The sequence below is a fragment of the Gopherus evgoodei genome, chromosome 5 (assembly GCF_007399415.2).
Source record: "Gopherus evgoodei ecotype Sinaloan lineage chromosome 5, rGopEvg1_v1.p, whole genome shotgun sequence".
In the NCBI taxonomy this organism is placed as follows: domain Eukaryota; kingdom Metazoa; phylum Chordata; order Testudines; family Testudinidae; genus Gopherus; species Gopherus evgoodei.
The window spans coordinates 24,983,372-24,994,149 of record NC_044326.1 but is presented as its reverse complement, the minus strand read 5'-3'; the positions used below and the strand labels follow the sequence as shown (position 1 = coordinate 24,994,149).

Genomic DNA, 10,778 nt, shown 5'->3' with positions numbered 1-10,778 from the left:
GAAATCAATCTGTGAGATACAGTAGCTAAAGTCAGTTGACATTTAAAAAAATGTGGACTAGCCTCCTCAAGTGAATTACAGAGGAGATCAGGAATCAATGAAGACTATGGAGTTTTGGTGTGTCTTCGTCTCTTAGAACAGGTGGTGATGCCGTAAGGTTGAAAAGAGAAACTCTCTGTTGATGCTGCTGATGTAGGCCAATACTCAGCAGTTTCATGACACTTAAAGATTAATCTCATCGCTGTCCAAGGGCCCAGATGTTGATACATCATCAGTGCAATATATCAGTCTGTGTTCAATTAAACGACTGCCCAGGCCCTTGTACACATCAGAACTCTGCCACTCAGCTGGTTGTCGTTTGAAAAAGATGGCAACTATCAGAATCTCTATAGCCACCCTTTGCAATGAGTAGGAAGTAATTTGCTGCTCTTTCACCGTTGCAGGCCCAATATACATTCTTTTAAGGATTGGGCTGTTAGCCATTTACTGATTAAAAAGCTTAAATTGAATCACACTTAATCTTGAAGGAGTGGCTGGTTTATGGTGATGTATAAATCATTGTTCCAGCTCAGCCCTACTGATAAAGCTTGAATTTTGAATTGAATTTCTTTAGAAAGGAATTTGATTTCAAGCTGCACCTAGATGATGAAAAGCGGTGCTTAAGGTGTAGATATTTGCTAACTGGCTCCACTCACTGTGTAACCATGAGATGTGACTGCTATAAAATCACCCCAGAACCCGTTCAATCTCTACTCTCTAAGGGAGGGCCAGAGGCTACTCACGCAAAGAAGGAAGCCAGAATCCATTAGCAAAGATGTCTGAACTGGAAACTGCAATGGGAATGATCATTGATGTCTTTGACAAGTATTCCGGGGCTGAAGGCAATAAGCAAACCCTCACCAAAGGAGAACTAAAGACCCTTCTGGAAAAAGAGCTACCCAACTTCCTCTCGGTAAAGTGATGGTTCAGTATATTTTCTCTGTCATAGACTTAAAGCAATATGGAGAGAGACATTTTTGGTGCTTTGTGTGGAGAAATTCGGGCTACAGAAATCATTACTGTTAAGGGAAGTTGTGTGGGACCTTTTCTTGTGCATCATGCTGACAGTGTTGCTTTGAAAGTGAATGCAGATCACAAAACTGAATGCAGTAGTCAGAATCAATACTCATTGTCAGGTTTTCTGTATTTCTTACAGGGCTGTCGGGGGGGGGGGGAAGTGGGGCAATTTTCCCCAGGCCCCACAGGGCTCCCCACAAGAATACAATATTCTGTGCATCTGATGAAGTGGGTATTCACCCACAAAAGCTCATGCTCCAAAACATCTGTTAGTCTATAAGGTGCCACAGGACTCATTGTTGCTTTTACAGATCCAGACTAACACGGCTACCCCTCTGATACACTATTCTATAGTATTGCAACTTTTTTTTATAGAAGGGCCCCCAAAATTGATTTGCCCTGGGCCCCCTGAATCCTCTGAGCAGCCCTGATTTCTTATTCCTTTCTCTAGTTTTCAGGGTAATGGCATTTAAACAGAATATTTACTTCTTCAGAAGTCATCTGCTCCTGCTGTTTACTCCCCAACAGAATTTGTAATCCCATATGATGTCTCAATTAACTGATGTGAAAAAGGATTGTGATGCTAACAATTGAATATATTGACAGCAAATGGGGAGTCTCTTGGTCTAGACATTTATACCACACTTCTTACTGTGATATCAGGGCATGTATACAAGTATGGTATTTAAGCAGCACTGGGCAGAGTAGATGAACTTGGAAGAACTGTTTGTGAAGTGTCCTTCTCAATAACAAATAAAGGGAAAGAAATAAAGAAAATGTTTCAGATAACAGCATTTTAAAATAATCAGAATGTGCTCTTAAGTATTTTTCATCTATTTCTGTAGCACGTTTTCAGTGGCAACGTTAAAGCGCTGCCACTGTTGTAGTCGTGGCACAGCGTGTTCTTAAAAAACCACCTCCATGAGGGGCATAGCTATGGTCTACACTAGCGCTTTACAGTGCTGAAACTTGCAGCACTCGGGGCTGTTTTTTCACACCCCTGAGTGCGAAAGTTGCAGCGCTGTAAAGTGTCAGTGTAGACAAGTATTCCACACTCTGCAATGTGGTATCATGATATTTTTACCATTTTTAAAAACATTAAGTTGCAAAGGATATTTTCTAGAAAACAGTAACATTAGAAGTGGTTGGAAAAATTTTGTCAGAATGGTTTTCCAATTAAAAACACCTTTTTTCACAAAACTGAAACTTCCTGTGAGAAAAATTCACTTTTGATGAAAAATTTCAATTTTCTATTGGGAATATCAGAATGACAGCTTGCCTGCTTCCCTGTTGGAAGGCTCCTGTCTCACAAATCTTTCCAGAAGGGCTGCAGAGGCTGGACATCCTGGCTCTCTGCTCTCTGGCTATCAGCCTCCCAACACTAGCTGCAGAGAGAGAGAGCCCAGGCCCCCAGTCTCCCCACCTCCCCCCGGTCTAGGGTCCAGAGAGCTGGAAAACTCTGTCTCCCCACTTCCCTCACACCCACACCCACCCCCAGGCCAGAAAAGCTGAATGCCCCAGTTCTCTGTTTCTCAGGCAGCTGGGATTGAAGGCTTTTGTCAATTTCACTTTCAAAGCAAAGACTTTTGTTCCAACCTAGCCAAATTTTTTTTCAACTTTTTGAAATTGACAATAGCCTGTCAGCCTGGCAGCTGGAAAATTCCACCTCAGTTCCCCTGCAATGGAATTTTTTTTTTAATTTCCTTCCCTAAAAAATGTCATGTCTTTTGACTTTTCAATTAGAAAACAGAAATATTTCCACTATCGATACTATCATTTTCTGGGGAACTCCAAATAATATGTTTGAACTTGGCCATACCCACCAATAATCCTTTTCTAAAATTTGTGACTTGACTTGAATTTAATTGCATTCATATATTTTTAGACTATTATACAGACTTGTTTTTATCAAACTTCATTCAATAAAGGGAAATCATGGCTTCACATATAGACACCTTGTTCTCACTGAGCAATAAGGCATGCATATGTAAGGGAAGAATTTGGCCCATTAGGTCAAGATACTGCAATATGGGAGCATGCCTGTATCTGTGGCCAGTGTCCTTGTATCATTTTGGGGATTATTGAAGTCTTGCACAAGTCTCTGCAGCATAGATGGCTAATGCACATTTTGCTGAACTAGGCTGAGTTTAATCCCTACTATGGCTTGCTTATCGCAGTATTCAGACTCAGCTTCCAGATTTAGTGGTTTGGGTTTTTTTAAAAGAAAGATTACTATTTAGCAGCAAAGGTTAGTGAAGGTTAGGTTAGAAGAGAAAATACATTTTTATTTTTAAAAATTCACAAAATCTTTCTTGTAAATTAACAAATGTTAAAATCACCACCCATAATGTGTGTTAACTTCCCAAGATGTAAATGCAAAAGTTTAACTTCACTTCTCATTATTGGTTCTCCTTATTTACTGCACATCACTTTACTTGTACAATAACAATTTGATTTGGTTCAAAGTCATAACGTTCTTTCTTGATTGTTTCCATTTCTTTTATATCACTAAAAATTCCATAAAGCTGTTGGGCCAAATTCTGCTTTCACACACCCTGGTGCCTCACAGGAGTTACATTTGTTTGCCTAAATGTAAAATCTTTCCCATTAATTGCCACAGCCTACGGCCAAATGTTCAAAAACAGTTCCATTTTGAACACACCCAACACTGAAGTTCCAAACAACTGTGCGTGCATTCTTAGAGCACTAAGATCTGTGTGTGATGTTCAGTGATCACTCAGGGCTTCAGCTATTTGCAAGAGCTCTGCTTTATTGTGTTCATCTACATAACAAATTAAGATGTAATTGTAGCACAGGTAGGCATATCCATGGTAGCTTTAATCTAGTATGGATAATAATACTAGTGAGGATGTGGTGGCATGGACTTCAGTGCAAGCTAGCTGCCCCAGTACAACCCACCAAGGACCCTGGGTATGGACATGGGTGCACAAATAATTAATTGAATAATTTAAAATTAAATCTGTTTATGGATAATTTGAAAAAATAAAAAGGAACAAAATTTTGATCATATATTGTTCAGCCAGGACTATTCACATAACTGAATTTCTGGTGGAGTTTTTGGCATATCTCAGGTTATAATATCTCATTTTATTTAAAAAAAAATTAAATCAATGAAAAATAAAATGACTATTGAACTAATTAGACTCTGACTCTTCAAGCCCTTCAGATTTCACTGAAGTTAAGTATTTAAAATACTTAGTAAAACTGACCAATATTTACATAATTTCATATTTATATAAAATCTAGCTTCAACAAAACCAGTTTAGTTAATTATATTTTACAGGTCTCTACTGCCATCCTCTGTTTATTATAAAAACTGCATCCTCTTAAATTCATAGTGCCCAGTTGCGGGCCCCACACTACAAGAAAGGTGTGGAAAAATTGGAAAGAGTCCAGTGGAGGGCAACAAAATGATTAGGGGGCCAGAGCACATGATTTATGAGAAGAGGCTGAGGGAACCGGGATTATTTAGTCTGCAAAAGAGAAGAATGAGGGGGGATTTGATAGCTGCTTTCAACTACCTGAAGGGGGGTTCTAAAGAAGATGGGTCTAGACTGTTCTCAGTGGTACCAGATGACAGAACAAGGAGTAATGGTCTCAAGTTGCAGTGGGGGAGGTCTAGGTTGGATATTAGGAAACACTATTTCACTAGAGGGGGGTGAAGCAGTGGAATGGGTTACCTAGGGAGGTGGTGGAATCTTCTTCCTTAGAAATTTTTAAGGTCAGGCTTGGCAAAGCCCTGGCTGCGATGATTTAGTTAGAAAGTGGTCATGCTTTGAGGAGCAGGTTGGACTAGATGATCTCCTGCACTCCCTTCCAACCCTGATATTCTATGATTCTATGATTGGAACAAATCATCGCCAGGGTGCAGATTAAAACTGAAATTTATTTATTTTATTTTTTTTAGTGAAAAATGCATAATTTGCAAAATCAAAATGTTTCATGAATTTGTGCCTATTTGGCTCCATTGTTAATTTTTTAAAAAATCTGAAAAATCAAAACATTCCATTTCTACATTTTTTCTAAACATTTTTTCCTCAATTTTATTTAAAAATTTAAAAACATTTTAAAATGGACAAAATTAAAATAAAACATTTCAATTTTGTTTGACCCTACCACATTGTTTCAGAGTTTTTGAAATGGCCAGCAAACCAAAGGCTCCATTATTCACCCAGCTCTACTCAAGCTTGAAGACCTATGGTAATCCTTTAAAAAAAAATCTTCAAAACATTCTCAAAATAAGTTATTTTTTTCCTGGAAATTGTCATGTTTAATTTCAGCCAGAGGTGAATTGTTGTGGGCAGTTTGAAACAAGTTGGTCAATTTAAATTATGATAGACTGAAAACAAAAGGACATGGCTAGGATACCATTTTTTCATCTCATAACTCAAAATTTGCTTTACTAATGCTTCAGTCTGCCTTGTGTGTGCACAGCTCCTTGTGACTAACATGTTCAAGTCACGAACATCAACTGGAACACTCAAGATGACAATCCCAAAATGTTCACATGTGGGGGCTGCATACAGGTTATTCTCAAAGAAGAGGCCTTATTTTAATGCTCCCACTCTTGGCCCAACAGAGCCTGTTTGTTGACCTTCTACTATATTTCAAACACGTATTTTATTAAGAGGTGTGGTTTTTTTGGGGGGGTTTTGGTGGTGGGAGCAGGCTGCGAAAGGATGTTTTTAAATTCAGGTGTGAAGATTTTAGCTGGGGTTGGAGTATCTTGTTTAGCATCTTTAGCATTATGCAAGTTTGATCATTAAACATGTTTTTAAAGCAAGTACAGTATATGCACCTATAGATTTGTTGATAGCTACAGCATTTATTTATTCATTCTATATACATAAAAATACCTTTAAGGATAGGATTTGGGTCACAGACCTTTTGAATGTGTGTGCACGCACACGCGCACACACAACTTTTATGAACCCACTGCTCCATTTGAAGCTAATGGAACTTTTGGCATTGACCTCAATGACAGGAGGATTTGGGCCCCATAGTCTTCCAAGTATTGTTCTGTTTTCTCCAGTAAGATCAACAAGTTACACTACTATCCTGATTAAATTACAGAGCCTTGTATTAACATAACACAGAGTTCCAAAGTTCTGCATATCCTACTGTGAACTGGTGGAATGACTCAGCAGAAACAAAGCCCTGGGGAAGTCAGCCAGGATTTTTTTCCTAAAGGAACCTAACCAGAAATCAAAACAAGTTAACTGAAGCAAAACACAATATAATGCCTGCATCTGTAGTTTTCACTCCATGCATCTGAAGATGTGAAGTTTTTTACCCACAAAAGCTTATGCCCAAATAAATCTGTTAGTCTTTAAGGTGCCACCAGACCCTTTGTTGTTTTTGTGGATATAGACTAACACAGCTACCCTCTGATACTAAGCAACTAATCTATAGTTAGTCCCTTAATCACCTGTGGAAAGATACAAAGAAACTGAGCTGAGGTTAACACTTTCTTCACCAGGGACCAGGTGGTGCCCCTAAACCCTACACACGCTCATACTAAGATGTTTGGATTCACACTACATCATTCCTATCGTTCAAGTAATTTACAATTTTGTTGCTGCTTTTAGGACCTCAGAATAAATTGCATGTCTCACTATTTACTGTTTCTTTTGTCTTTTAGTCGGGGAAAGATAAGGAAGCTGTTGACAAACTCTTCAAGGGTCTGGATGAAAATGGAGATTCTGAAGTAGACTTCAATGAATTTGTCATCTTTGTGGCAGCCATGACTTGCTGCTGTCATAAATATTTTGAGCAGAAAGGACCCAAATAATGTAAAACAGCTCATAAGAAGCTGGTCTTTTGCTGTATTCCATATGCTAATGTTATTGCTAGCTTTATTTGCTCCATGTACTGAAATACTGTTTAATCATACTTTGTTCACTCCCTGTCTTGCATGTTAAGTTTCTCCTCCTTCAAATAAAATGCTAGTTTTAGCATTCTCGTGGCATATATTTATTGGTCTCGCTCGCTCTCAAAAAACAACAACGTGGTTTATACCCCTTTGTTTTTAAAATTCTGTTTTATTTGGTCCTGCCATGAGGGCAGAGGACTGGACTCGATGACCTCTCGAGGTCCCTTCCAGTCCTAGAGTCTATGAGTCTATAATGGAGAATTTCATCCCAGAGGTCCCCTAAGGATAACAGCTGTTGGAGCTGCAGTGCACTGATTGTGCCACAATCCTCTGAGCCTCAATTGATTGAGGCCTTACCCCTACAACATTTTAGGATAAGGGCTCATCTGCACACCCAGGACGTACCACTTTAACACTATCAGTATTGTTAAGGTCTATGAGGTACACGCTCCCTAGTGTGGACGTGGTTATATCAGTATAAAGGTGCTTGTATCAGGATAGCTTATTCCCAATTGGGAAGGGAAAAGAGTTATAGCAGTATAAGCAGCAAAGAGTCCTGTGGCACCTTATAGACTAATAGACATCTGTTAGTCATCTGTTAGTCTATAAGGTGCCACAGGACTCTTTGCTGCTTTTACAGATCAAGACTAACACAGCGACCTCTCTGATACTATAGCAGTATAAGGCACCTTTATGACAATATAAATGTATCCATCCTAGGGATGATATGGTAAACACAGGTCAGTAAAAATGAAAAAAAAAATCACCCCTCTAAATGGCAAAATTACATTGGTACATAAACAGTGGGTAGACCAGATCCGAATTACAGAGCCTGTTGCCTCCCCAACAATTGACTGAAGCACTTATGTGTATGGATTCAAAGTGCTATTCAGTCAATTGGGTGGGAAAGAACGTGTGTAACTTCTCTCGTTTGAACAAGGCCAAAGTATAAGGTGAACAATACTACTTTGAACGTCCTTCCATCTGAGGACCAAAGCACTTTACCCAATGAATTTATCCTCACAGTTCTTTGGTGAGGTATCTCCATTTTACACAGGAGGAAACTAAGGTGCAGCGGGATTAGGGCCATATTTTCCGAAGTACATGTACAATATGAAGGCGCTGTGTATGTAGAATCTCTGTGACTTCACGGTGCAACTAAAAACTTACCGAGGCACTGTTGTAAAACTCTGGTCCATGGTCACACAGGAAGTCAGTGGCAGAGATAGAAGTAGGACCCAAATCATCCAAGTCCAGGCCTGTGCTTTAACTACAAGACTATCATTTCTTCTTTCCTGCTGAGTCCTGTTAGGGTGAACTGTCTGCCTTTGGTTGTGTACCTTGCCTGAGTAAATCCTACCTCAGCACTAATTACACCAGTGCTAACCACAACAGTTCTGAAGAAAAGCTGAATGCTTGGTATGTTCATTTGTATAGCAACTCTCAAAGCATCAACTTTGGAAACAAGCAGAAAGGGGTAAGCACACAAAATTATTTTCTGGCTGCACTGTAAGTCTAACATCCTTTCTTTTGCCTGGCCGTCATCTTCCCCCTCAAGCAGTGCTGACTTTACCTTCAAGACAAATTACAACATGGTTTTACTAAAGGTAGATCATGCCAAACCAACCTGATCTCCTTCTTTGAGAAGGTGACAGATTATTTAGACAAAGGAAATGCAGTAGACCTAATTTACCTCGATTTCAGTAAGGCATTTGACACGGTTCCACATGCGGAATTATTAGCCAAATTGGAAAAGATGGGGATCAATATGAAAATTGAAAGGTGGATAAGGAACTGGTTAAAGGGGAGACTATAACGGGTCGTACCGAAGGGTGAACTGTCAGGCTGGAAGGAGGTTACTAGTGGAGTTCCTCAAGGATTGGTTTTGGGACCAATCTTATTTAACCTTTTTATTACTGACGTTGGCACAAAAAGCGGGAATGTGCTAATAAAGTTTGCAGATGACACAAAGCTGGGGGGTATTGCTAGCACAGAGAAGGACGGGGCTATCATACAGGAAGATCTGGATAACCTTGTAAACTGGAGTAATAGTAATAGGATGAAATTTAATAGTGAAAAGTGCAAGGTCATGCACTTAGGGATTAATAATAAGAATTTTAGATATACATTGGGGACATATCAGTTGGAAGCAACAGAGGAGGAGAAGGACCTTGGGGTATTGGTTGATCACAGGATGACTATGAGCCGCCAATGTGATATGGTCGTTAAAAAAGCTAATGCGGTTTGAGGATGCATCAGGTGAGGTATTTCCAGCAAAGATAAGGAGGTGTTAGTACCATTATATAAGGCACTGGTGAGACCCCACCTGGAATACATGGAAAACTCCCATATTTAAGAAGGATGAATTCAAACTGGAACAGGTTCAGAGACGGGCTACTAGGATGATCCGAGGAATGGAAAACCTATCATATGAAAGGAGACTCAAAGAGCTTGGCTTGTTTAGTCTAGCCAAAAGAAGGCTGAGGGGGGATATGCTTGCTCTTTATAAATATATCAGAGGGATTAATATTAGGGAGGGAGAGGAATTATTTAAGTACCAATGTAGACAAAAGAACAAATGGGTATAAACTAGACACTAGGAAGTTTAGACTTGAAATTAGACAAAGGTTTCTAACCATTAGAGGAGTGAAGTTCTGGAACAGCCTTCCAAGGGGAGTAGTGGGGGCAAAAGACATATCTGGCTTTAAGACTAAGCTTGATAAGTTTATGGAAGGGATGGTATGATGGGATAGCTTAATTTTAGCAATTGATCTTTGATTATCAGCAGATAAGTATGCCCAGTGGTCAGTGATGGGATGTTGGATGGGATAGGATCTGAGTTACTGCAAAAAATTCTTTTCTGAGTGCTGGCTGGTGGGTCTTGCCCATATGCTCAGGGTTTAGCTAATTGCTATATTTGGGGTCAGGAAGGAATTTTCCTCCGGGGCAGATTGGCAGAGGCCCTGGAGGGTTTTCGCCTTCCTCTGCAGCGTGGGGCATGGGTCACTTGCTGGTGGATTCTCTGCAGCTTCAGGTCTTCAAACCACAATTTGAAGACTTCAATAACTCGGACATAGGTTAGGGGTTTGTTATAGAAGTGGATGGGTAGGGTTCTGTGGCCTGCTTTGTGCAGGAGGTCAGACTAGATGATCACATGGGTTCCCTCTGACCCTAAAGTCTATGTATCTATGTATCTATGTAAGACTGACCTTTGGGCTTGTCTATATGGTGAAGGAATTAGGGTTGTCACCTGGCTAGTTTTTAACCATCCTGGCCCGATTTTGTTCTGCCTGGATGGTTGCCAGTGAAGATGAGCCGGGTTATTTCTGCTCTCTCCATGCTACCCAGCTTTGGGAGTGAAAGGGGAAGAAATACTCAGCAGAGACTTCCCATGTGGGAAGTGGGCCTGGCCCTTTAAAAGGAAGGCCTCCCCTGAATGACTTCTGTTTTTCACTCCAGGGTCAACTGGATTCTCTCTTGCCATCTTGAGGAGGAAAGGGTTGAATGGATTTGTTGTTATGGGGCCACCTTCCCTGCTGGCTACTGTATATTTGACAGGACTGGAGCTGTCTTCCTCCCCTGCTGCACAGGGGCCTGCAGCTTGGTCGGAGGTGGGGAAAGTTAGAGACCCCCTACCTGCACCATGCTGGCATGACATGAGGAAGAGAGACCAGGGGCATGGTTTTCTGTATGTCTGAGGTGGCAACCCCAGCAGCAATGCTCACTATAGGGGTGGGTTGTGCGTGGGTTGTGATTTCTATAGCGCACTAACGTATTGCACACGAAGTGGTCTGTGTAGATTTTGCTGCTGCACACTAATGATCCCCTA

At 40.4% G+C, this 10,778-nt stretch overlaps 1 protein-coding gene across 1 annotated transcript; it reads left to right on the top strand.

Annotated features, from left to right (window-relative positions):
- The first annotated feature begins 814 nt into the window (after nucleotides 1-814).
- S100P (S100 calcium binding protein P) lies at nucleotides 815-6,868 on the top strand. Its single transcript, XM_030564276.1, has 2 exons — nucleotides 815-952; nucleotides 6,719-6,868. Exons 1-2 carry the CDS (start codon nucleotides 815-817, stop codon nucleotides 6,866-6,868), a joined length of 288 nt encoding a protein of 95 aa, XP_030420136.1.
- The last annotated feature ends 3,910 nt before the right edge of the window (nucleotides 6,869-10,778 follow it).